Raw genomic sequence first — 27,460 nt, 5'->3', positions numbered from 1 at the left:
CAACCTAAAATATTTACATAAGCTACTTTGCTACATGATACCCAGTCAAACAAATAATTGTTTTTGAAGCCCCAACCTTGGCCTTTGACAGAGTCTTTTTCAGATGTGCTTAATTATATTTTGCTAAATGGGAGAAGGTGCAGGATGACACCTGAAATCTAACAGAGGAATTTTTTTTAATGGTCATTTACATCTTTGCATTATTTATATGGCACATTAAGGGTGATGTGGAATACCTGAGGTGAACTTCTGTAGGTGTCATAGGGGATGCAAAACTGAGTTTGTAGTATAAACCAAACTGGGTTACTTATGACACATAATCAGGCAATCTTAGCTTTACAGGGTTTCCCCCAGAAGACATAAGCCTGGTGGTAGGAGTGCTAGGCCAGTCCACCAGCGGCCCAACACGTCTTTGTGTTAAAAAATGTCAAAAGTTACAAGAATGTGGAGGTGCATGAGCAAGCATCATAATTTGGAAATAACAGGCCAACAGGAAGGTGCAGGGTCGGAGCAATTGGTTAGCGCACAGTTCAATGCATCAACTATAACACCTATTTGTTTGGAGTGTTTAACTATTAAGATGAATATATATACAGTACAGACCTTCTCATTGAATTCAATGAGAAGGTGTGTCCAAACTTTTGGTCTGAACTGAGTACAGACCAAAAGTTTGGACACACAGTTGTGTCCAAACTTTTGGTCTGTACTGTACAGTATATATTAGCATGTTCTCCCTGAGCATTTGTGGGTTCTCTCCAGGTACTCCCTTTTCATCCCAAAATCCAAAAACATGACTGTTGGGTTAAGAAAAATGTAGGTTTAGATAATAGATGGATGGATGGAAGGAAACAATTTATTTAGCATTTTTTGGTTTCAGGCCAAACTTGATGTGTTTCAATGGATAGAATAAATGTGTTTATTGCCAAGCTGTATCATGTGCATCAATTTGAAAGGAAGGGTGGAATCTCTAAGGCACTCCAGCAGTGACCCAATATATCAGATCGCCTCAAGAGTTTGGCAGTAACAGCTGTTGTCTGTCTGAATGCTAATGAAGGCTGAGGGTGGCCAAAGTTGGCCTCCAGCATATGGGCTGTGACAAGGTTATATTGCAATGAATGTTGGCCAGGCCTGGAAACTCGAGGCTGGTTTATGAGGCTGCATCTGCAGGCACCGTGTATCAATATAACAATCCCCCACAACACACACCTGCTCTCAGATAAACACACACACACACATATGTTTGCACGGCTATCTTTGTGGGGACTTTCCATTGACTTCCATTCATTTCTACAGCCTAAACCTTACCCTTAACCTAACCCTAACCATTACATACCTAACCCTAACCAAAACTCAATTCACACCTTAGTCCTAAATCTGACCCCTGACCCAAAAACAGCGTTTCCCCTTGTGGGGACCAAGCTTCGGTCCCCACAAGGAGCAGTGTGTCCCCACAACGTAGTATGTGTCAGGAAAATGGTCCCCACAAGGTATTAGAAACAAACGCGCACACACACGCACATAATTACACGCAGACAGACCTCCACTTCCAGCCATTCCAGGGCATCCTGTGGAACCAAACACATAAATTAGACCGGAGCTCCAGAGAGCCGACGACAGCAGGTGTTCAGACACGCACGCGAAGCTAATGGCGCCGTGTCAGAGGAAAGGCTGACGTTGGATTTCTGATGAATGAAGTTCAGGTAACGGCGGACGATGACTGTGACGATGTCAGAGAAGGCTGATGGAGCCTAATGATGATGTTACAGTTCCTGTCTGATGTGATGCGGGTGTCAAAAATAATGGTGATAACATGAAGATGCGCACTCTACCTGGACAATAGGATGAACAGAGCACACGTACAGCTGTCACGATGAATAATCACTGCAGGTTGGTCACTTTACAGCATATGCAAGATTTATTAGACATGTGAACTCAATGGGCATTGATTGCAGAGGAATCTTTTCCATCAAGTTTATTTTTGTTGCTTTCAACTTTAAAAGCAGGAGTTTCTCCCGTTGGAGCAAATCTTTTTAACTGTATATAACATAAAACATATAACATAAAACAACCCAACAGCAAGCCCCTCTGAAATCCACAGTAGATTTCAGAACTAGGTTGAGTTTTCTCTCCATTTTCAGCCTACTTAAGATGATAGCATAACAGAAGCAGGCCTATCACAGATCTTTTGTCTCAAAACTTAATTTAGCACACAATAACATCCTGAAGAGCATGCTCTATGGATCTGCATGTGTTTAATATAACATGGCTTCTAGCTGACAAAAACCAACAACAACAAAAAAGAAGAAGAAGAAAAACTGAGTGTAGAACTGGTGCACACAGGACCGTGGGATACACGCAGCTCAGATGGCTGCTGCTGTTCTCCACATTTTGGAGTGATAAACTTTGCTGCTGCTGCTGCCTGGAGGCTTGAATTTAACAAGCAGACATAAAAGTGACATCAAACCGGTAATGGGATTCAAGTCTTGCTATTCCTTTCATCTTACAGAATATCGTACAGCCGCTTCTTTCCCGCGTTTGAGGAGATGAGACATGCTTGTCTGGACGTTATTGGGTTTATGTTCTTTGTGCTCTGTTTACTCCAGAAGAAAATGCACTTTCAGTTCTTTGTGCAAAAGTCCTACATAGCAGGGAGCCTAATTGCATAAAAATGCAAAAACCTCATTGTCTTTATGAAGGCTGTGCATTAACCTTTAAAAAGTATTAATACAGCTGAACTTTTTTCTCCTGCTACAGTGTAACGTGTCCCCTGCTTCGCTCGTGGGAAAGCAGCAAAGCAGCTCTGGTGTAATTTTTCCATTGTTGAAATGATGAGTTGAAACTGTATTCCCTGAGATTTTACATTAAACAGTTTCCTCTGACTAATCTGTGCTTCTCGGTGAATGACACAATGTGGACTCTTTGCTTTTTAGGTGATTTCTGAAGGTAATTGTTTGCACTGTCTTCCCTTTAGTGTATGAGGAAAAAAGGGAACTGAAAGAACCCTGAGAACTTTATTTTCCTTACACTTTACAATAATTATAACCTTGTATCTATCCCCCAATGGTGGGGACTGCTAGCTAAAAAAACAATAAGCTAGCTCTCATAGCTAGCTTGCACTTGCTAGCTATGGGAGCTAGCAAGTGCAAGCTCCCATAGCTTGCACTTGCTATGGGAGCAAGTATTCTCCTATATACTTGTTCTGAACTGCTACTGAATATCGGTTCAGAATATCAGCTGAACCGATATTCAGTTGATATTCTGAATATCAACTGAATATCGGTTTTGATATTCAACTGAGAGTGTACAAAGCGGCTAAGTAAATTAGCGCTTTAGGATTTACCCAGAAAAACTAATTAAGGGGAAGCTAAGTTTGTTAAACGGCTTCAAAGTTAGCAACGGTGCTAAATGAAAAAATTTGCTCTGCTATTAACGCATTAGCGGAAGTGTGCCCACCACTGCAACTCACAAAACGGTCTTGTAAAACAAATTGAACTGTGTAGTTGTAATGCCACAAAATGTGAAATACATAAAATATTTAGTTGATTGTATTAATTTGCCAGTATTTGGGCTTCCTGCCTCGTCACATTAGGGTTTTTTTTTTTTTTTTAGTCCTCACCAGGTATGGTATCTGTACCTTTCTCTGTGGAGAAAGAGATATTTCCTGGCTGTTTCTGCCTGTGCAGACTTTTATCAAACTTACAGAGAGTTGGAGCTCCCTTTGAGGAAAGACTGTTAAATAATGCAGGTGGTTAAGTAAGCTTGTCGGGTACGAATTGTAAAAAAGCCCCTGGTTCAGTGAGCCAAAGCCTGTTATGGGACCGCGTGACTCTCAACCCTCCAGAGAGCTGCTCGCACACACAGGGCGAACACAGAACGTGGCAGGGAACGTGTGGGTGCATGTGTGCTTCGTGGAACCCAATGAAGCCAGGTGCTTGTGTCCGGTGTATGTTTTCCGTTGGTTTGTAGATCCCACTACCACACCACATCCTCAGCACATCACAGAATGATCTCTGAATGATCTGATCTGTGCTGCACAGATCTTTCTGACAGGAGGCGGTCCGACTAGGAAGATGATGGCCTCAACACACATAAGTTAGTCTGGAGGTGACAAGTGCAATTGACTGAAGATGTGACAAAAACTGAATTAACACTTTTCTATTCTCCAGAGTTCCACTCATTATGTAGCCCAGGACTGCCCTCTGCTGGTTGTACAAGAGGCATTGAAAGTTAAAAAAAACCCATCAATAAAGTAGAAATGATCTCCAGAATGTGCAGTGACTGTGTCCATGTGGGTAATCAGTTTCTTAGCCTTGCCATCTCCAATTTTAATCTTTTCAGCATGAAAGTACATTTAGCTCTCTCCACTTCCCTTCCAAGATGAGTCAATGGCAGAAGTTGAAGGCTTACGTTCTTCTGCAGTGCCTCTTCATTTCAGAGGATGAGGGAAAAGGCTTTCCCCCTGAACTACCCTGTTAAGGACAAATTCTCTTGGCAGAGAATTCCTCCTCAGCGCCTACCTCCGATGTCCTCTTTCTGGAGACGCGAGGGCCAGATGTCGAGGGAGCCAGGTTCAGTTCTACACTTACCCGATGGCCTGAGGAGGTCCCAGAAAGTGAGTGGTCTTCTTCACTTTCTAGAGGCTCTTTATGGTTCCTGAGTTTGGGAGGAATGGTCTGCACAAACCGAAGATGTGGTGGAAGGTCCTTCTCATCTTCATCAACTTCCTTGTCCTCATAGCTCGTGGTATTAAAACCAGATACCTCACTGGATGACTTTAAAAAATCCCCAGATGACGAAAGAGAACAAACATTTGATTCCTCTGACGATGACTCCTCATCAACACTGAGCTCTCCTTCATCCTCAGAAGCCCATAAGCTCATCCTGGAGGTCGTGGTTCCATTGGAGTCTGAAGTTGGAAAGATCTGGACTAGGCGAAGATGTTGTGGAAGGCCATCCTTATTATCATCCTCTTCTTCCTCAGAGTAAATGGCATCAGACGCAGAGACCTCACTGGAAACTTCAAGAGAGCGATCATATGCCAACTCCACCGCCTCAAAATCCTCATCCTCCAAGTTTACCTCCACAACATCCTCATTCTCAGTCTCTACCTCGACCTCATCACCATCCTTATCCAGATTTGCGTAGTTTTAGTCAATAAGACCAATGCTCTGTAAGTTGTGGTTATTCATTAATAAACTGAGTTCTGACATTTCAAGGTTTGATGATAATAGTTTGAAGCAAATCTCTGCTCTTTGGCTTCATATCCTTCGTAGTAAACACATGCAGCCATTTTGTATAACAGTTTGAGAACATCTATCTCCAAAACTGAAGGAGTTAGATAAGCTGAAGCACAAAGGGTTACAATCATCCTCTATCTCTCCTGTTTTCAAGTCAAAGGGTTGAGGGGCCATTGCTGTTAAAGTAGGAAATGATTTCATCAGGTCAAGTCAAAAGTCTTGACTCTTTTCCAAGTTTCAGGAGTCACGTCCACTCACTCCCCTGTGAGGTTTTGACCAACAATTTCAATGTAAACACCAAATAGCTTTAGCCCGCCTGCAACAAGTTGATTCAGATCAAAGCTAAACCTTTTTAGTGAGAGCCTAATATTTAAATGACTGATGTTGTCTGATCCTTTAACCCTTTTTTTTGACATCTTGTGTCATGAATCAGTATCAGTACTGTTCCAGTTCAAAATCAAGGTGGTGGATGCTTACAACAGACGCTGAGTGATACACACAGAATGTCTTCCAGACTATAAGTGCTTTGCGCCATTTAGTGGTCAGCGAAAAGGTTCCTAAAATCAGAAGTGCTGAAAACAGTTTTACTGCATCAATCTGGACTGAGTGATCATGTGCACACGCCTTTACCTTTCAGCATGTTGGGTGATTCACGCAGTCTGCAGCTGTGGATAGTCGGTTTATTAAGCGATCAGCTTCAGTTCTTTCACATTCATGACAGACACATTACCAACTGCCAATGCTGAAAACATTAGCATTGGAGTCACATGTTGAAAGGCTTCCTAAAGAGTGAATCGTTTCTGAAAATGTAAATGTTAAGTTTCTAATTGAGCTTTCTCGGTGGCTTTATATGTTGGATGTATGACCAAATATTAACAGTGATTAAAATGTGGTGAATTGAAAAAGTGAGACTTAATTGCTTTGTGCTCACAATTTGTTTAATTGTGATTAGATGCAGATAATTTTACAAATGTTTTCCTGTACAAAGCTGGTTGATTAAGTTAGCAGTTTTAAGTTTCATTCCCGCTGTTGTTGCGCAACACCCCCCCCCCCCCCCCCCCCCCTTCTGTCTCTACTGTCTCACTCTCTACTTCCTCTTCTGAGAGGGGAGATGTGCTACCAGCTCTCCTTCTAACGGGTTAATTGAGTTTCCTAAATCTGCCGGGATTTACCCTGCCCAGAACTGAAGTAAACTCTGTTTAAGCTGGTTTCGAGAAACGATTCGCCTGGTTTTCTGACGGCCTACATCCAGGTGTCCCACCCTTCTTCCCCCTGTGAATTAGCCAGACTGAGCAGCCTACAGCCAACTAGTTTCACAGAGCACACCTGTTAACGGTCGCTCGTTCTCTATTTTACAACTTGCATTTCTTATTGAACCAGGTAGGTTTTAGTGACTCGGGTGAGTCCCAAGGATGACGTTTTAAATTTGGGCTACCAGCAACCTAAAAACATTTTAAACTTTTTCCTCTCCAGAATCAAACATCACAGCTATTTTACAACCATCAAAGAACCTTAAGGTGACTCATTAACTGAATGTCCACAACATCTTTTAGATTTTCTTTATGCTAAATATTTTATTAGTAAGGCAGTTTTGCAAGGGTCAGTACAGCTTAATTCAGTAGCAGAAATAATCAAATAAGTAAAATCAATCATCTAGTCTGTCTTTCCCTACTGCTGACACTGAAAACTAAAAAAAGGGAACCTTTGAGAGAGACGGACGGAGTTTGACGTTTCGAACCCCAGACCTGGCACGACGACGAAGAAGGTGCTGCAGCAGGAGGAAGACGCCGATCGATGAAGGCAGGGATCTCTGTAGGTCTGATGATGAAGAAGGTGCTGCAGCAGGAGGAGGAAGTTGATCAGCGAAGGCAGGGATCTCTGTAGGTCTGATGAGCTTCTTCTCCGCATGGATGGTGAGGTCACACAGGACTTGGTGCTGGCAGGAAAAAAGGCACCAGTTCTTCTTCTTTGTCTTTGCCTTTGTCTTTATCTTCATCTTTGTCTTTGGGGTCTGAACCCAGCTGATGAGAGAAGTGCGATGTGAAGCCACAGGTTGTGGGCCTGACCGGTTGGTCTCCATGAGCGGGACAGTCTTCGGCTCCGTGGCCCCGGCTCTTCTTCAGCTGCAGAGTTCTTTGTCCATCTCTTGGCTCGAAGCTGCCCGGAGGATCCAACAAAAGGTTCCTCTTTTGCACCCACCTTATATAGGGTTTATCCACCCTTTTGGTGCGTTTTCATTGGCTGTCTGCTTAGACAGATGACCTCACATCCATCACTGTCCTTCAGACATTATGTCCTGAAGTCTGTGCTAATGTCTCAGAGTTGCTCAACCTCCTATGTCCATTGCCTGCACAACCTTTTACCTAAATAAGGCGGTGATCATCTCTGCTCTCCTGTTAGTTCCTTGCCTTTCACCTTTCACCTACTCTCTACCTCCAACATATCAGTGATGTTTAATTGCAGTTACACCTTTTTACACCATTTCAAGTTCAATGTAAAAATCACATTTATATCACATTTATTTTCTTTAGCTTCTCTGATCTAGCATTCATTTATGATTTTATAACCATAACTTATTAGTTACTCTTATTATGATCTTAATGTGAGTTATTACAGATGTTTTTCTGAAAAGAAACCAAGAATAATACATGATTCTAATTATTTGATGCCAAAGTTACAGTTACTTGTTTTTCTTGTAAGTGTTCCCACAAATGTAACTGTAAATATTATTATAAGTAAACCAATATTAATATAAATATTTTACTTTGAATCTTATCAAATTACTCAAAATGTTTAGATTTTCTTCTTTAACATTCATGCTTTAAACTAAGGAATAGTCTCAGCTATTTTTATAAATCTGCAGGCTGGAAACTTCCTCTTTTTCCAGGAAACCTGCTTTTCCTGTTTAATGACTCTTTCTGACTGACTATGATTTCTTATGATTAGATAGAAAAAAGTAGAATTAAAGCAAAGTTTGCTTTAGACAAAAACAACACACACAACCAGATTTATTTTATTGACACTTAAGTCTACTGTTGGGCCTAGATGTCACTTGAGTGATTCATTTTAAAGATAACTTTATTTATTATTACTGTTAAACTAACTTTATTGACACCTAAGTCTACTGTTGGGCCTTGATGTCACTTGAGTGATTCATTTTAAAGATAACTTTATTTATTATTACTGTTAAACTAAAATCTCCAGCATGGGGAAGTGGGATGAGCTCGGATTTTCTTGACACCCCCTCCACGAGGTCAGACCTTTCACATGCTGGGAGTCCATCACCCTCCTGCAGTTCGCCGTCCTCATCCCCTGGAAAGAGAAGATGTTCATCTGAGATGCAAAGATGCAGATTCTTCATCCTCAGTTGTCACAGAGGGCTCAGTGTAGTCATCAAAACTCCACTTCTCTTGACACCCCCTCCTTGGAGTTTTGATTTCCCCCATGAGGTGATGAATGTCGAAGAAAACTTGGATCGCTCTGATTCTTCTACAGGAACTTTCGCTGGATGAACTGTCGGTTATTCAGGATGTGGGATGGTTCTTTAGGGAAGATGGGCTGAGACAGAAGGCCTCAAAAAAAAAAAAATTCTGGCTGTTCAGCAGAGCAAAGCAAAAAGCATAAGCATCGTGATGCTTTATACGTAATCATGATCCTTTTCCGTTTTAATCCATCAGGTTGTGACAGGAGTTCTTCTTTAGCATAGTCCAATTTCTTCACGGCCCTCCCAGTCCAAAGCCTTGAAGTTGTTCTTTGAACGGCAACCTTCCTGTAATAGTGGCCAGTCTACTGTAGGATGGCATGGTGCTTGATTCTCTGGCCATCTTCTCGTAATGTTCTGGTTTGCTGTAGCTAAGAACTGGCTTGAGCACTGCTTCCTCATGGACCCCTTTCTTCATCAGTAGTACTGTGTTGAAGTTCAGTACTTGCTTTACAAAATCTCGGGCGTTGAATCTCAGCTTGATCACCGTAGTTGCAGGCCGATCTTGAGCTTTAATCCAAACTCTCTGCCCTGTTTTCAGTGACACTTCGAGCTGCAACTTCCCTTTTCCTTCTGAGCAAAAAGGAGAAGTGTCTTCGCCTCCCTGCTTTCTGTGACGTGAACGGAGTTCCTCTGCAGGGGAAGACCTGCTCTTCTAGCAGTTGTCACTGTGTCCATCAGCACCAAGAGGTACTTCTCACCTCTCTTTCTTGTTGTCCCCATTGGCTCTGCTACATCCATGCAGACTGAACCCCATGGGACTGTGTTCTTGATGAACAAACCTTCCATCCACTCCCCTGGGTGCCCTGGGTAGCTGTGCAGAAAGCTGATGCAGTTCTGTTGAGGTCTCCTCTTTCTCCAAACGATCTGGGCGGCCGGCTTCCTCCGGTTTCTTCCCCAGATTTTCCTCCTCGAAGTGATCATCCATCACTCCGTCTCTCTGTCGGTTCGAGTTGTCTATCCCCCAAAGCCTCTCTTTGCGCTCTCGAGCAGGGATGGGTCTAGACTATGTTGGCTACTAGCTTCACTGTCTGGATCCGGTCATTTATCCTCAGTAGAAGCTTTCCCTCACCTGTATGCCATACAGTTACTGCAAGGGTTGTGACTGACGGCCATATCAGTCACCATTAACTCTATTCCCTAAGAGTTAACAAACCAAGTGAGCTATTCAGATCCTCACATCTGTTTTTACTGACTTGGCAGGGCCCTCCTACTCCGTTAGTCGAGTCCCTGTTCGGGCGCCACTTGTTGTTGCGCAACACCCCCCCCCTCCTTTCTGTCTCTACTGTCTCACTCTCTACTTCCTCTTCTGAGAGGGGAGATGTGCTACCAGCTCTCCTTCTAACGGGTTAATTGAGTTTCCTAAATCTGCCGGGATTTACCCTGCCCAGAACTGAAGTAAACTCTGTTTAAGCTGGTTTCGAGAAACGATTCGCCTGGTTTTCTGACGGCCTACATCCAGGTGTCCCACCCTTCTTCCCCCTGTGAATTAGCCAGACTGAGCAGCCTACAGCCAACTAGTTTCACAGAGCACACCTGTTAACGGTCGCTCGTTCTCTATTTTACAACTTGCATTTCTTATTGAACCAGGTAGGTTTTAGTGACTCGGGTGAGTCCCAAGGATGACGTTTTAAATTTGGGCTACCAGCAACCTAAAAACATTTTAAACTTTTTCCTCTCCAGAATCAAACATCACAGCTATTTTACAACCATCAAAGAACCTTAAGGTGACTCATTAACTGAATGTCCACAACATCTTTTAGATTTTCTTTATGCTAAATATTTTATTAGTAAGGCAGTTTTGCAAGGGTCAGTACAGCTTAATTCAGTAGCAGAAATAATCAAATAAGTAAAATCAATCATCTAGTCTGTCTTTCCCTACTGCTGACACTGAAAACTAAAAAAAGGGAACCTTTGAGAGAGACGGACGGAGTTTGACGTTTCGAACCCCAGACCTGGCACGACGACGAAGAAGGTGCTGCAGCAGGAGGAAGACGCCGATCGATGAAGGCAGGGATCTCTGTAGGTCTGATGATGAAGAAGGTGCTGCAGCAGGAGGAGGAAGTTGATCAGCGAAGGCAGGGATCTCTGTAGGTCTGATGAGCTTCTTCTCCGCATGGATGGTGAGGTCACACAGGACTTGGTGCTGGCAGGAAAAAAGGCACCAGTTCTTCTTCTTTGTCTTTGCCTTTGTCTTTATCTTCATCTTTGTCTTTGGGGTCTGAACCCAGCTGATGAGAGAAGTGCGATGTGAAGCCACAGGTTGTGGGCCTGACCGGTTGGTCTCCATGAGCGGGACAGTCTTCGGCTCCGTGGCCCCGGCTCTTCTTCAGCTGCAGAGTTCTTTGTCCATCTCTTGGCTCGAAGCTGCCCGGAGGATCCAACAAAAGGTTCCTCTTTTGCACCCACCTTATATAGGGTTTATCCACCCTTTTGGTGCGTTTTCATTGGCTGTCTGCTTAGACAGATGACCTCACATCCATCACTGTCCTTCAGACATTATGTCCTGAAGTCTGTGCTAATGTCTCAGAGTTGCTCAACCTCCTATGTCCATTGCCTGCACAACCTTTTACCTAAATAAGGCGGTGATCATCTCTGCTCTCCTGTTAGTTCCTTGCCTTTCACCTTTCACCTACTCTCTACCTCCAACATATCAGTGATGTTTAATTGCAGTTACACCTTTTTACACCATTTCAAGTTCAATGTAAAAATCACATTTATATCACATTTATTTTCTTTAGCTTCTCTGATCTAGCATTCATTTATGATTTTATAACCATAACTTATTAGTTACTCTTATTATGATCTTAATGTGAGTTATTACAGATGTTTTTCTGAAAAGAAACCAAGAATAATACATGATTCTAATTATTTGATGCCAAAGTTACAGTTACTTGTTTTTCTTGTAAGTGTTCCCACAAATGTAACTGTAAATATTATTATAAGTAAACCAATATTAATATAAATATTTTACTTTGAATCTTATCAAATTACTCAAAATGTTTAGATTTTCTTCTTTAACATTCATGCTTTAAACTAAGGAATAGTCTCAGCTATTTTTATAAATCTGCAGGCTGGAAACTTCCTCTTTTTCCAGGAAACCTGCTTTTCCTGTTTAATGACTCTTTCTGACTGACTATGATTTCTTATGATTAGATAGAAAAAAGTAGAATTAAAGCAAAGTTTGCTTTAGACAAAAACAACACACACAACCAGATTTATTTTATTGACACTTAAGTCTACTGTTGGGCCTAGATGTCACTTGAGTGATTCATTTTAAAGATAACTTTATTTATTATTACTGTTAAACTAACTTTATTGACACCTAAGTCTACTGTTGGGCCTTGATGTCACTTGAGTGATTCATTTTAAAGATAACTTTATTTATTATTACTGTTAAACTAAAATCTCCAGCATGGGGAAGTGGGATGAGCTCGGATTTTCTTGACACCGCGCTGATACAATATGTTGTCATTATCATCATAAAAGGGCAGTGCAGCTGTGAAAGAGTTCAGCTGATATCATTTACATTTGATTACCTTAATGCCGTTAAAGACCGCCAGGTGACTATTGAGAAAAGCATGAAGGATTTTCAACTTGGAATTGTTTCTTAAAATGTAAGTAAAACAAAATGTTTTTCTTCTTCTAAGAACACTCCCCCTCAGTTCATTCTCATCTTTCCAATTAGAAACAAGTTTCTTGGGTAAATACAAATAACTTTAAAATTTATGTTAACAGTCAAAGAATGTGAAAAGGCCTTGTGCGTTTAATTAATACATTTTATTCCTGTACAAAGCTGGTTGATTAAAAAAAATGTCATTAAGACGGTCATTCAACATGAATTTTCATTGCATCAGTGAGAAATATAGGCATACTACAATATGCAAAGTACATAAATAAATAGAATAAAATTTCAGATTATACACAGAAGAATATATGTTGGCAAAGGAAGGCCAAAACTACACAATAAATCCATGAAGGAAGTGAATAACAACTGAAAACAGTAATTACCTTGCTGGCATTAAGGTTTGTCGTGTGATTTTCAGGTTAAACTTTCCTACTTTATGCATTTAACAAAAACTCCGTAACTACACAATGTAACCAAAGCACATACAAATTACTTCTGCGGCCGGGAATACTGATTAGGTGAACAAATGCTGCGTCATATAACGATTATGCACAAAGACGTAGTGTTAATATCGCTTTGGTGCACAGATGCAGCAGACTGAGCACGACGAAGGAAGAACCGCGCATGGGAAAAGTGCATAAGCGAGGATCATGCTTGTTCCCTTGTGCTCTCACTGTCGCCTCTTGGTAAATCTTGCATTACGATAAAGTAAGGAAAGTTTCTGCCCCTCCTTCGCTGCTGTGCTGAGATATCAGAAACCAAAGGGATCGTCCTTGTGTGCGCTGAAACAGTGGTGAGTGTTTCTGTCAGTGCTGTCCCAGTCAGGTTTGGTGAGCCAGTCTTGGGGCATCACCCCAATGTCCAAGACCTGGGGGTTAGTACGCGATGCTGCCAGTCTGAGTCAATGTAGGGAGAAACAAAAGAGATACGAAAATGAGTGAAAACGTCTTTAAACCTGATAAGTGTCTAAAGTTGGGCTAAAATACTACATAGAGCTACACCAGTCAATCGGCCAGATTTTAGAGTTGGACAAATGTCCGTAGATTCAATCAACAGCATGTAAAATATAGATAAGTGCTGGAGAAGTATTTTCTGTTTTATTCAAAACTGCTATCAATATCAAAGAACATGCAGCATATTTTTATGTTTTGTGTTTTAGTTTTGAGGGGGAAAATTTTTTTTATTGAAGCCAGCTGGTTCCACTGGTGCATCACTAGGACTGAAGTGTTATCACTCTGTCACATAAAGATGCCAGAAAAAGTGTCTTTCTGAAATCATATTTCATTTAGATGAGTAAACCTAATCAAAGGTTCCAAAATAAAATTATTTTTTTAAAAAGTAACACCCTCCCATACTTTATAAGCCATAAACTCTAAAGGGTTTATGGTTTAAAAGTCACTGGGTCCATTCTTGTCATAAGGTGTCCCATTACTTGATTGAATCAAGTAACTACATCAAGTAATGGACATTACATCAAGAAATGGACATGTGAAACATGTGAAACATGTGAAACTTGTTCAAGAGTCTTTTGCTGCATTTTCTATTTGTTGAAGTGCAAGTTCAGAGCTCTTGAATGGGTTTCTATGGAGAAGTTATGAGCAACTAATAGAAAACTCTCTTAGCATCGTCACTTTGAATTAGCAAAGTGGAACTAGAAGTTAAGGGAAAGTCTGAGTAGAGTCACGACAAAAGTCAAACTGATGTCACATTTATGTCTAATGTTTTTTTTATTACAGTCGTTAGCAATAATCAGTAGTGAGCACACTTTCAGTGGGCTGCTAATGTGCTAATAGCGGCACTAACTTTTTGTTTAGTGCTTTTCCATTATTGCCAACTTTGAACACCTAGCTTTGCCTAAATATATTTTTCCCTATAAATTATAAAGTGCTAATACACTTTACTATTTTGCAAACTTTCAGTTGAATACATTTTTATATAATTTGTCGGTATAGAGGGAAATATGAGACATATCACTGACACATGGTGGGTTTCAACAAGGTTAAAATTAGCGCTTTAGCATTAGCTTCTACAAATTACTATTCTGATGTAGCGCTTTATTGTTAGCTTATGATTAGCACTTTAGGGTCAGGACAACTAACTTTTTAGTTATTACTGCCCACCACTAGCAGTAATGATTGTTGTCAGTTACAGTTTGCCTTACTTGTTTTTCTATGAATCCATGTCAGTTATTCGCCACTAGAGGTCACTCACAAACAAACATTCAGCTGATGGAAAACAACTAGGAAAAACAAGAAGATGCTAAGACTGTTATCTACAAGTTAGATACTAACTGCACACACTCTACCACCACAAGCCATACTTTATAGTGAAGATAATGTCTGGATATCCAGATTAGCTTAAAAAAAACAACAACTTCTATTTAAAAATGAACACGTTTTATATTTTGAAACAAATGATCTATAGAAATCCAACCTGTTTTCTACATCCTTCTTTTTTCCAGATGAATACAGTCCTGAAGAATTCTAAAATCAAACATTGTACTTTTCCAGAGTCCCCAAAATTATTGGAACTCTGGCTGACCACATTATGGGAACATTCATTGATTAGTGTAAGTATTTATATAAGCTGAAAAGTAGCTATGGGATACAAGAGAAACGACTTGTTACCAAAGGATGTGGAGATTTTGCCTGTATGACTTTGATGCTTTTTTTTTTAAAGGTTTTGTTGGCTCTAGTGGCCTTTATTTGAAAGTAGTTCAACAGGAAACCGGGTAATGAGAGTGGGGGAAGACATGCGGCAAATGTCTCCAGGCCAGGAATCGAACCTGCGACCACCGCCACGAGGACTAAGGCCTCAATACGTAGGTCGTGCTTTGCCCCTGCGCCGTCACAGCCCCAATCATGACTTTGATGCTTGTTAGACATTCAGTAACTGGACTTGAAATAAATCTGGTTAAGATAACCTGATTTACCTTAACCTGGATTTATTCCTGGTTTAATCTGGTTTTCCATGAAGTTATCTCAAATAATGAGTAACAGCTATTTCCAAGACAAGGTCTAAAACTTTCAAAGACAAAATTGGTTAAAATGATGTAAATTGGTTATTTCTGCTTCATGAGGCCATTTGATGAATAGGCCGGGGAGGTGAGTCATATTTTTTCAGGAACATTTCGTGATTTGTCATGAATGGGAGGTGGAAACGCTCAAATTGATGAGAACATGAGGCCTCCTTTGAGCTTCCACTTTATTTGTTCAGATTTGGGAGACCTGGATTGGCTGCAGACATCCATTTACTGTATAGAATAATAATGTCACAAAAGATTATATAAGAGACATTCAGGTATAAAATTATTTCTGGTATAAAATTTTTTCTCACTGCTCCGCTTTTAGAACAGCCACTCAGAGAGAGGAAGTGCTTAACAATAAAGTTCCTGCTTCTCGAGTCGGTTCACACAATGACCGTACGATATGCAGTTACATGTTAAAACCACAAACTGCAGCGGGATTTTGTGAGATATTACTAGGTGAGTTCTGACGGCAGAACTGGATGTTATTTAGGCGTATCATAGTGAAAGCACACCACACTTGTAAGATTTTTATTTGAAAAATGAATAATTTTTTTCATTCCACATTTATGGGATCATTTGTGTTGATATATAAAACAAAATCCTCATAAATTACGTCAAATATTTTGGACGTAATGTGACAACGTGATAAAGACATAAAATCATCTGTCTTGTTTGAAGTATGTGGACTATTTACCCATCAGAGAGGCAATAAAAGATTAGAGAAGCTACTTCAAACTACTGATACACATTACTGACCTATAAACAGTTTTATTGGCTTTGGTAGTGATTAAATGAAACAGATTCCGGTTAGGTTAGTGATTAAGACTAGTCATGGTTTACTGCGATGCTTAACTTTACCTGGAAATGAACCATAGCTATCCAGAGCACAGCTGGAGACACAAACACACAGCAGATTGAGCAAAATTACCAGTTTTGTTCCCAATTTGTAGAGAAATCATAGATTTAGAAGCTGCAGCACATACAAATCACCAGTGGGTGGCACCGTGATGCCAAGAAGGATGAACAAAAACCCTGATTTGACAGGCTGAATTTGCAACAGGAATCAACACGGTTTAATTATGGATGAATAAAAATGCTCATAGCTCATATCCCACCTGGAAAAGGCTTCATCCAAACTGTCTTCCATTTCCTGGAAGAAAGAAAAAAAAAGGATATCAATGATCGGCCACGAAAGATTCCGTCCAGTTTGTTATAGTTTCTATCACAGGATTATGAGCAGCAACTTCCCTGAGAAATCTCACATTTTCTTAAGCTTAAAAATAGCAAATATTTGATAACTTGTTCAGTCTGTGAAACAGAAACAAGTCAGAGAAGATCGTACCGAGGCAGGACTGTTGTTGGTCTCCGAGGGCCTGTGTTTATCCAGCTGATCGCCGCCTGTATTCCCACTACTCTCCACCAACACCTTCACACCGTCCTCCAAGTCCAAAAGGATTTCTGTGGCTGCATCTGAATGAAGGAAAAATAAGAGACTGTTGTCATGTATTCAAATGTTTTAACATCTGCTGTTTAATATGCCTCACTACTGTTTTGTATTTTGTCTGTTTGGTGTAAAATTTACAGCTAATTATCAGGACAGTAGGATACTTTTTTAATACCCAACGGCTGGAGTAGCTGTTTTGTTTGTGCAGCCTTAGACTACGCTAACTCAGCAGGTGTTGATGCTCAATTCGACATGACTGTTCAGACTGCAGATCATTTGAAAACTATGTAATTACATAGTAACTGATTGAATAGGGCTGTTTAGACTGCCATGAAAAAGTCGGATCGAATTTGGGCAACCAAAAAAAAGAAAAAACGGATTTGGGTTGCAGTTGCCTGTTGCGTGAAAGTCGCCTAAGAGTGCCCCCACGTGGTCAAATAATTTGTAGCTGAATTATTTAGAAAATAAATCCACTCCATACATGTTGATTTGAAAGAATCTTCATCACTGCAGACAGAGCTCATGCATACCGTAGCACTTGATTAAGAAATGCTATTATTAGAACAAAATAACAAAACAAGTATTTGTTTGCATAAAAACCGTAACATTGGCATCAATGGATTCTTCTACGTCACCAGGAAAAAAAATTAAGCTACTTGGTTTTGTACCTTAATCAATGTGCAACACTGTGCCTATACTGTGTATAGTGTAAAATTTATTTCCAGATGCTCTAACATTTAAAATAAGAGAGTGACAGAAGATTTGACTTCACTGAGAATATGTCCCAGTACTCTTTTCTCACCTGTTCCTTTCAGACTCCCCAGACTGTTGGACCTTTCTGAGTGGGAACTGCTGCTGCCCTCTCCCGCAGAACCAGACTTAACTCTCGTACCTTTCTCTACAAAAAACAAAACGCCTCACATAAAAACCTCCAGACCTACAGTCGTCATCAACCTCAAGGTGCATTTAGGGGAAAAGAGAGAAGAAAGTTGGCCCCACCTTCCTTCGCCACCTGCCAGAGCTCAAAGGCTACTGTGAAGGCCTGGGCGACTGTCAGGGCTACTGCCTGTGCCTGGAAAAAAACACAAGAGAGGAGCACAGCTAATGACGCCCTGTGACAGGAAATACTAACAGAATATGACAGCACATATTCTATTCAGTGACATCAACAGATTGGAGAACCTTGATTTACTTAACTGAAGAGGGGGAAAGAACCAGAAGTACAAATTGAATCAAATATAAGGGGAAAAAAAGTGTTAGCTTGAATTCATGCTGAAGTTTGTGTATCAACACCAAAGCTCATGGTGTATATTGATCAACATTAAAGTTCATCTATACAATTATGATTTCTTAGTTTTATATTTTCAAGAAATTTACAGAACACTCAATGAAAAAAAATCAATAAATTTGGAATAAGGCTGTGACATAACAAAATGTGGAAAAAGTGAAGTGGTGCCAATGCTTTCCAGACACTGCATCTGATACATAGTCAGTTTTCCTTCCATATAAGAAGTCAAAGGAAAAGTTTAATCTGAGAACAGAGTCATAGCTAAGTCCAGAATGCTTGTTTCCACTGGCATTTTGACAATTATTAATGAGCTCCAGGTGTGTGATATTGGAAGGTCTCTTTGCCATTACCCTAATCTTTAGTTCCCTCCACAGATTCAACTCAGAACTCCACCAGGGCCACGGCCAAATCCTTACATAAAAAAAAACGTGCTTGTAAAATTAAAAGATTACTTTATTCTTAAATCTGCTAGGTTTATAATTAAGTATCAAGTAACTTGTATTCATTTAATATATACAATCAAACAGTTGCTTTAATCACAAGTTTAATCAGCACTTGGGAGGGCAGTAGAACTACTCATGTATAGCAGAAGGGAGGTTTTCCTGAGAAATTAGTAACTCTGCGGTCAGCAATGTCTGTCCACTGGTCTGCATTCAGTTTCCATTGTAACTCACTGTTGCACTAGCTGATGGGTGCAGCAGCCTTGCTGTTTGGACAGAAGGAGAAGCTGCAAATGATCCATCATGTGATCCAAGGGACAAACATTAACATAAAAAAGCAGTGATGAAGTCATTTCCTGGAATTCAGTTCTCATCTTCTGCTTTGTAAATATGTTGTGACTGGTTGGTACCGTCATCTTCACGGAGTTCACATGAACTTGTTAGGTGGTTTGTGGTAAATGTGAAATTGATTGTTGTTTGGAGGATGTCAGATGTTTTCATTCGCTATAGTATACAGATTAATAAAAATTGGGTTACCTAGGTAACGGCACCCATGAGCTTTGGTGTTTAGGTTCTCCTCAGAGTGTATATTTGGTACCCCTTTTTTCTTTTTATGCACTTTAATCAAATCTTTAAAAAAGCTAAGAGATTTGAAAATCCAGCTGACTACAATAATTAAAAAAAACACTAAAGAAAAAAATATGTCAATAAATAAAGACCAATGAAGCGAGACTTAACTTCTTTACAAAACCTTTTTGTTTTTAATTAGAATATTGTCACCTTCCTAAAATGATGGCCTAAGTTATTTTTGCTAAAAGTGATTTTGTTTTTCTTTGTTTTGTTTCTTTGCCTAAAATATCTTTTGGCAAAGAAGAAGTGGCATTTTTTTGTTTGTTTTGCTGTTGTTGTTTTGTTTTTTTTTGTTGCAAAATTCACTTTAGAATTTATTACAGGAATCTTAAGAAAGTAAAATGAAAACAGAAACACAGAACCTACCACTTTTCTTTTGGAGCAGAGGTAAGCGTGACACTCCAGCGTCCCATTGAGGGTGTTCTGAGCGATGTAAGCGAACACTTTGTCATGCAGCTTGTCCACCGTACAGTAGGATATCCTGCAGGCCGAGAGGAATGGATGGTTTAGGTCTAATAGACTTTCTGAACCTGCGCTCCATCGCTGCTTCGTTATTACACCTGTATATAGAGACGCTTTCCAGGAGTTTATTGGTAGACCTGTCCAGCACCACGATGCCTTGAGGGGAAACCTTCAGGCCAACCTTCTGGGGCTTCTTCCCACTGGCTTTTGCCTGTGCAGCACAAACATAAATTTTAGATTTTAATAGCATTTAGAATTGCATGTACAGTAGTGGGATCCAATCTTCACTGGGCAAACTGGGTTTTATTTAGGGATTAATTGACTTTATCACACTTCAATGTATTTAATTGAGACTCATTTCCTCTGTCACATAAAGTCTCAATAAAGGGGTTATTATTAGTACTGCAAATGCAGTTACTTGCACTAATAGCAGAACTGTAGAACCGTTGACACACTGAAATCTTAATTCTGCTGAAAATCAACAAGCAAATGGTGTTTCTACAACATCGCACGACCATCTTGCATCTATTTGTAGTCAACTTTCATTGTCCAGAGGAAAATGAAGATAAGAAAAGCTTAGCCATCTTCAGTATTTTGGAAACAAACATTAAGCATCTATCCAGCTGAGGCCAACCGATTCACTGATACATGCTGGACTTACTCTCATCTATATATCCGCAATGACTTTAAGGAATTTATTGTTCCAAATTGTTTTTTTTAAGAAAATATATATTTTAATCTAATATCGGGTTAACTGGACTCACTAAACTGCCCTTAGGCCTGACTGTGTGTATGCGTTGTATTTTATGACAGGGCCAGAAACCTGTTGATTAGATAAAGGGATGTGAAATGCGAATGCACACTGCATTTTCCAGACTTTGAGATGCAAGAAGAAAATTGAAAATTATTTTCCTTTGACTTCACAATTACCCACTACTTTGGACTTCTAGCATAACAGTTCAATAAAGTACATTATCAGTCATAGATATCATGTTGCAGAGTATGAATATTATAACACCAACAATTTCTTTGAGACAAACACATAAGCAATGATGAGTAAGAAGACATTTTAAATCCCCTAAAAAGAAAAGCTGGAGCTCTTTTACACCGACCGTAGCAACGATCCTCTTCACAGCAGCCGCCGACAGTTCCTCTCCCTTGGGTTGATCCACAAGTGTCATGCCTAGGTGGCAGAGGTTAAAGGTCATCCCCTCTAAAATGGTCTCCCGGGTGTCTGTCCAGTTCTCTGGCAGCTCTACAACGAAAAAGGGTTGCTGTGTTGAATTATTATTATTTTTTTTTATCTTAAATTGTCGAACCGAAGTGCAGTTTTTAGAATGATCTCATTTTATGTTACTGTATGAAAATACAGTTTTTCTTTAAGGAGCTGCATGTTGGAGGAAATGTAAACATCAAGTCGAAAACAGAGTGTCTGGGTCAAAGGTTCTGTGGATGCAAAGTAAATATTTCATCTCCAAAAGAAAAACAACACCCCCCCCCCCCTGACAACTTACATTTACAGAGGTAACCTGGACTTTGACATGCTGCGATAAGAGGAAATTGTCTTTTTTTTTTTTTCTGAGAGCATGACGTTTCCAATTTTTCTGGCATTATTGGCCTTTATTTGACAGCAATACGACACAAATGGGGCAAAGTAACCGAGGACAGGAGTTGAACTCGGTACATCTGCTCTAACCACTGAGGCACGCAACGCCCCAACATGACCAGTGGGGGTAAAAAAATAAAAAATAAAAAGATGGTGTGTTTGGTAGTTATGAAATTAAAACTGGATGAGCTGAAAGGACAGCGTGTGCCTTCATGTGGTTTCTTATCAGGTTGTGCGCGGTGCCTGGCGCCCCTGACCCCGTGTGTCTGTTTACAGAGATTTCCTCGCGGTCGGCGAAGTGGGGGAAAGGGTGGGAGGTGTTAGTGAAGATGAGATCCTTACCTCAAAATTCATCCTCCCAGAGGTTTTTTTTTTTTTTTATCTCCTGCGGGACGCAGGGAATACCACACATTCGTGCAAGTCACATGTTTTAACTCAAGATTTATAGCAAGAGTCAGCAACCAGATATGTTCCACTAAACCCCGGCTTAAAGTGACAAGCCGACTGATCAATGCCCCGAGTCACAGCGTCAACATGCTTTCAGACGGCGCTTAATACATTTTTTTAACCTTATCTCTCATTTTTCTGTTTTCCAAGGGAGAAGTAATACCTTGCTAGTAATTACAGATGTTATTTTCCCTCCCTCACAGGAGCCACTGTTCGGTTTCCAAGAACCAGTTTTACAGTTTTTCGGGAAACCTCTACAGCACACCAACAGAGTAGGTACCAGGCACCGCTCAGCCTGAGAATGTGGACGACTCTGGGTTCAAAGGTCAGCTGCGAAAACCACACGTGAGGGAAGACAGCTGTGTTCACGTGCTGAAAAGCTTACCGTTAATAAAAGACAAGTAATCCCCACTGTATGAAACTTCAATATCGCCTCATCTACTGTGTTGAAATAGTAATGTTTATTCTTTTGAAATATGTTGTTCAAGCCAAATCCATGATGATAACTCCACTAGATTCAACAGCTTTTCTGATCTCAAATTTAGTCTTTCTTAATGTTTCACCTTCCAGTGTGTCTTGTAACATTTCAGAGAATCTGTTACATCAAGTTTCCACAACCTGAACTCTTTTTTTATTATTATTATTTTTATTTAATATGAGAACCAAAGAGAACTTTCTGATTGGCTCTGCTACCTCGTGGAAGAAGATAGTGTGTTAAATTGTAATTGTTATATTTTTTAGGGAAGGAACCTAAAGATTTGATACTAGAACCTTAAACATGTATGAACAATTTTAGATGGACTAGTTTAAAGACAAACTTCTTCTTTAGTTTGATTGGTCGAAGGGCATCTGAATGATAAGATTACTTTTTGGGATACCAGGTAAATGATCAACTCTCTTAAAACATCTTACTGTAACCTTTCAAACGGCTCTTGATCAAGTTTCTCAGTATCTCTGAAGTCTTTCAAACTTTCTTTAAGTCTAGATACTTTCCTGTTTACGTTCTGTTTGGTACTTCACCATTTTTAGAAATGTTTTTTTTTTATTTGCCTCTTTGCCCTATTGTTTGAATCATTCAGGCATGAAGAGGCTTCAAAACTCAAGGGTCAAATCAGTGTTGTGTCTTCATACAAGTTTAACAAAGTTTGACCAATGAAAAAAATATTTTAAAACACCAACAAGCTATTTCCAAATTAGTTAATGGATGAGTAATCTTGTTAGGTTTCTGCTGATTTTGTCTGTTCCTTTAAGACATGAATGTCATAGATGGTTCACCTATCTTTTCAGGACAGACACTTTTCTTTTTATAGTTCTCCACCTTCTTTAGCGTGACAAATGCGGCCATGATTGAGTACAGAAAATGTTAGAAAAGCAGGCAAAGGTCCACGGAATAACACTAAAAGACCTCCAGAAAGTGTAGAGGACAGATGAAGAATACCTGGAGTACGCTCCAGGTACTCCAGAGTAAAAAAATACTTAGAAGTGGTTTCAAACTTTTCTACAGTGTGTATCCTTGATAATAAAAGGTGAACGTCTGAAACAAGAAGAGTTGATCATATTTTCCCCCCATGAGGAAACACTCCAATATTAGGCCAATGGCAGATGAGGGACACCAACAGAAACCTTTCTGCCTCCAACATTAGAACCCTGCCTTATTGCTGAGACAAAAGTCTCTTATTTAATTTTCTCACAAAGTTATCACTTTACATCTAAATGTAAGAGGAGTTCAATCCAAGCTGTTTGCGTCCAACGCTTTGATCAGATGTTAACAAGTGGAATCTGGAGTGAACAGAAAGGTATTCAGAACAACATCCAGTGTTCAGCTGGATGGAAGGTCTCTGTTCAACACTATGACAACAATGTTGCTGATCCAATAAGTTCCGATCGACGGGGCACACTCTTTCCGGCTCCTGTGTGTGTCTACGCTAAACACTGCATCACCAAGGAGACCACCAATGGGGGTCCTACAACTTCGGACCTCTCCTGGTCTTTGTTTTTGGGAAGGCATTGAAGGGGTTTGGTGGAAAGCCAGTCGCCTGCTGCCATCTCACTTCTCTCTTAACTGTAGCCACTTTCACAAAACACTTTAAATCTGATATTTGACATCTTGTGGACAACTATGTGTGATTTCTGACAAAAACCTAAACGAGTTGGCAAGAGCAAGAGCGGTTGAATGTAACCCAGCCCTCTTGCATCTCAGGGTGATCACATTTGTTACTAATCATACTGGTTATCTTCATAAAGGTTTAGCTTGTGTTCCAGCCCTTTAAAACCAAAGGGTTCCAGTGCTTATTGTTTGTGGTGGCACATAGTGTTAGTTCTTTGAGTTTTCACCAAGGTTTTTATGAAGTCCCTGTATTTACACCATCATCTCCAAAAGTTCCACAGTCATCCTCAGAGCAGAACCAACCGTCTTTGTCAGGTTGTTGAGCCTTTTTAGGTGCCTTGACTCAAAGAAGTACCAGCATGACCTGTCCTTTGTTGTAGATGTCTTCACTGTTGCATCTATTGTCCAGTCTGTTGTCCAGATGAACGCCACGGTATTTATATTCCTCAACCACACTCACTTCTTCTGGAAATAAGGTTTGAGCTAACCCCGTTTCTCCTGAAATCTGCAATCATCTCCTTTATTTTGTGCAAATTCAAGATGATAGTTTCCACACCATGCCACAAAGTGGTCCACCAGCTCTCTGTACTCAGTTTCTTAACCATCTTAGAAACACCCAACTGCAAAGTCATTTGAGAATTTCTACAGATGACAGAAGTCGGAAGTCTGAAGTGTTCAGAGTGCAAAGTAATGGTCTCTGTGCTCCTGTGCTGCCCACCACCTGGTTAGACACACAGTTCTTCAGTCTTACAAACTGTGGTCTGTTTGTCAGCTGAGCATTGATCCAGGCGATTGTTGAGGCCTCTAATTTGGCTTCCCTGGTTTTTGACAAAGTAAATCAAATCAAATATTTGATTTATATCACTACTTCACACTCATTTCACATTAACATTTTAACCCTTTACAGTTCGTAATGGTTACGAGCTAGGTGGATCAGAGAGATATTATTCGTTGAATGTAATGACCCATGTAGATCATGTAAACAGATGATCTGAAAGAGACTTTGGAAAGATCTGACATATGCATCAAAAACGACAAGGCTACCAGGTCTCTGTTGCACTCAGAGCGCAGAAAGCCAGCTTTGACGTTTGTGAATCCGATTACTGGAAGAAAGCCTCCAAGTTATTTGGAGAACTTATCTACCATCCTCTACAACCTATGTGGCATGTGTGACTTTGCATTCTGTCTGCTTTCTATAAATATTCAAGTCAACATTCCAGATCCTTCCTGAATGGAGTGAGGACCACAGCCAACTGTGACTGAGAGAGTCGGGATAACTTGTTCAGTTTGGCAGGTGTCTCCACAAAGCAGAAGGTGCAGGACAAGCTGCCGCTGAAACCTTTCTCTGGAAAACTGGAAGGCCGATCCAGACAAGTCACAGTAAGACCTGGAAGTTTGGCTGGATGATATGGATCAGCGCCGGCGAGGAATGCCTGCCCCGCTGTCAGGGGAACACCTGTTAGTCTACACTACAATACTCCATTTTTCCTACAAGTAGGTCAGCGCCTGCATTTCCATGAACCTGCTAATTCCGTGGGTAATCAGTGCCTGATGGGGTAAGAAGTTCATTTACAGCTAAAAAGGCAAACAAACGAGCTCATTCAGAGAAACCTGACTCCTTTTCAAATGGTCAGAGTTAAATTATAACCCAATGGAGTGCTCCATTTAACAGCTGATGTGCTGCTGGGCAAGGCTGAAGAACATATTTGTGTTTACTTTGAACAAAAAAAATAGACATTTAAGACACTGTCACTTGACCTAATACTACATAGTTACATCATCTGCTCTAATTATTATCGTTTGTAGAAATTTGCTTTCCTGGTTTTTAAACCAGCTCAGCCTGAAATTGAGCCATTGTTTTTACAAAGCCATCAAGAGCAACAAAATTTGACTTTGACAAAAAAAAAAAAAAAAAGACTTTTAATTTCAAACTGTCATGAGAATTAAATCAAAATAAAACATAAAATAAGTGATTACATAAATATTCACCCCTTTTAAGTCAGGTTTAGTCTATTAGCATTAGTAGATGCACCTTTGTGGATAGGTTGCAAACTAATAATGACAATATATACTTGCCATTATTTTGTAGAAATCTGTTTTCACTTTAACATTTGTTGTTTTTGTCAAAAAAGCCACATTTTGTTTGTCACAATTGATTTGGAATAAAAAGAATAAAACATCCCAGGGGGCTGATGAATACTGTCTATAGGCACTGTAAATGGAGCTACGACCCTGACCTCTGACCTCCTGCTGGTACTGAGGTGGAAAGAATAAGGTCGTTCTAAGGAATGAGAATATCAACAATTCCCCAAATGCCACAGCTGTGAGGAAATCAACAAGGCAATAAAGAGTCATTGTATCCTGGCCACATCACAAAAGCCTTGAGAAACCTTTGGTGTGAAAATCCTAAAATCCCATCACTGGAAAAAAACCCAAAACGATTCTAAACTAATTTGTTTTGCATGCCAAATACGAACTAAAAGTTTTTCTAATTGCCATTTTATATGACAGGTGAACACAAAACTGCGAAATGAAGGGAAAGTGATGGAAGGTTTCTCTGTCTGTGCTGAACAAAAGTATTCCCAAAACACGATGCAGTCACTGCCATTTATCGCCATGGTGATGTGAAATGTTATTTTGCATGTTGGGGGGAAGAAGGTCTATTTTGCTCTTAAAACGAGGCGAAACGTCTTTGGTGGGTTCCTCATGGAGACTTTATAAAACAGCAGAACAGCTGGTTTATACTGGGATTAAAATCACACACAGGTGGACTCTATTAGCTAGTCATGCAATTTATGGCTACCACAGAAAAAAGGGAGATTTATTCGATTATTTGATTCAAACCGTGTATCCTTTCCCTTCCACTTCCGATTGGTTTATCAAAAAACAAAAAAAACAACAAAAATACTTTCGCAGCGAAATTGCTTAAAAATAGAAATGCCATATTTATCTTGAACCTCACAATAGTCTACTTAAATGACGTAACTTTAAAAAAAAACAAAAACGTATTACTTTGTCATTGACAGACGTTAAGTTACAAGAACGGTATAAATACTAAACTGACTGTTTTTGACCTCAGAGAGTAAATAAAGTGCGCCAGTAAGTAAACGTTGAAGTTGCCATGGTAAATACTGAACTATTTTAGCATTCCGTCTCCGTTTCTACTACTTTTACGGCAGTCTGTCTTACTTCTGTGTCTGCCGGAGGTCCACGACTGCTTCGCCTTGCTCGGGCTCCGGATAATGGCTCTCCCAGCCGACCTGAGCGCATCCATGTCGGTGCTCTGAAGTGCAGAGAGTCGGTGAAGTTTTTGCCGCGAGGATTCCAGGGGAAACGTTGTTGCCCTGACTGGAGATGAGGGGCGGGGGGAGAGGGAGAGATGGACTGGTGGTGCTTTCGAATGCAATCGGAGACAACGCTTATCTTGCTCTCGGGACAGTTCTAAAAATGTAAAATTCTGAATTAAAATGATATAGTTTCAAATAACTGTCGACGTTTTTCATATTTCATGGTCCGAGTAGAGCTGCAGAGAAGCGTAAAATAGCATATTAATAGTATTTTAAAACTCAAAAGATGGTTCAGTAGAACACGCTGACGCTCAGGTTAAAACGATATCCCAACTACAGGCAGAGAAATAGATATTTCCGAACAACACCTGAAGG

General features: G+C 40.2%; 1 protein-coding gene across 2 annotated transcripts; it reads right to left on the bottom strand.

Moving 5' to 3' along the window:
- Positions 1-12,241: 12,241 nt before the first annotated feature.
- ldlrap1a (low density lipoprotein receptor adaptor protein 1a) lies at positions 12,242-27,170 on the bottom strand. 2 transcript variants are annotated; one of them, XM_032581808.1, is made up of 10 exons: positions 26,988-27,170; positions 20,751-20,893; positions 19,737-19,849; positions 19,543-19,657; positions 17,818-17,890; positions 17,621-17,716; positions 16,717-16,844; positions 16,490-16,524; positions 16,233-16,264; positions 12,242-13,242 (listed from the first exon to the last, which is right to left on the bottom strand). In XM_032581808.1, the coding sequence occupies exons 1-10, from the start codon at positions 27,070-27,072 to the stop codon at positions 13,196-13,198; spliced, it is 867 nt and encodes a 288-aa protein (XP_032437699.1). In that variant the 5' UTR covers positions 27,073-27,170; the 3' UTR covers positions 12,242-13,195. The 2 variants fall into 2 exon arrangements, with proteins under 2 accessions (XP_032437699.1, XP_032437696.1); XM_032581805.1 differs by lacking the exon at positions 16,233-16,264.
- Positions 27,171-27,460: the final 290 nt, after the last annotated feature.

Source organism: Xiphophorus hellerii, chromosome 13, assembly GCF_003331165.1.
Source record: "Xiphophorus hellerii strain 12219 chromosome 13, Xiphophorus_hellerii-4.1, whole genome shotgun sequence".
Lineage (NCBI taxonomy): Eukaryota > Metazoa > Chordata > Actinopteri > Cyprinodontiformes > Poeciliidae > Xiphophorus > Xiphophorus hellerii.
The sequence above is the reverse complement of the archived record's forward strand: the minus strand, read 5'-3'. Positions and strand labels throughout refer to the sequence as shown.

What these genes read in the sequence shown, in the direction of transcription:
- ldlrap1a (XM_032581805.1), bottom strand. Translation starts at nt 27,072, where the DNA reads ATGGATGCGCTCAGGTCGGCTGGGAGAGCCATTATCCGGAGCCCGAGC. An exon ending in GACCTCCGGCAGACACAGAA is followed by an intron (nt 20,894 to 26,987) that starts GTAAGACAGACT and finishes TTTTCGTTGTAG; the next exon opens with AGCTGCCAGAGAACTGGACA. An exon ending in TTGGATGAAGCCTTTTCCAG is followed by an intron (nt 13,243 to 16,489) that starts GTGGGATATGAG and finishes ACATTGACTCAG; the next exon opens with ACTGGCAGCATCGCGTACTA.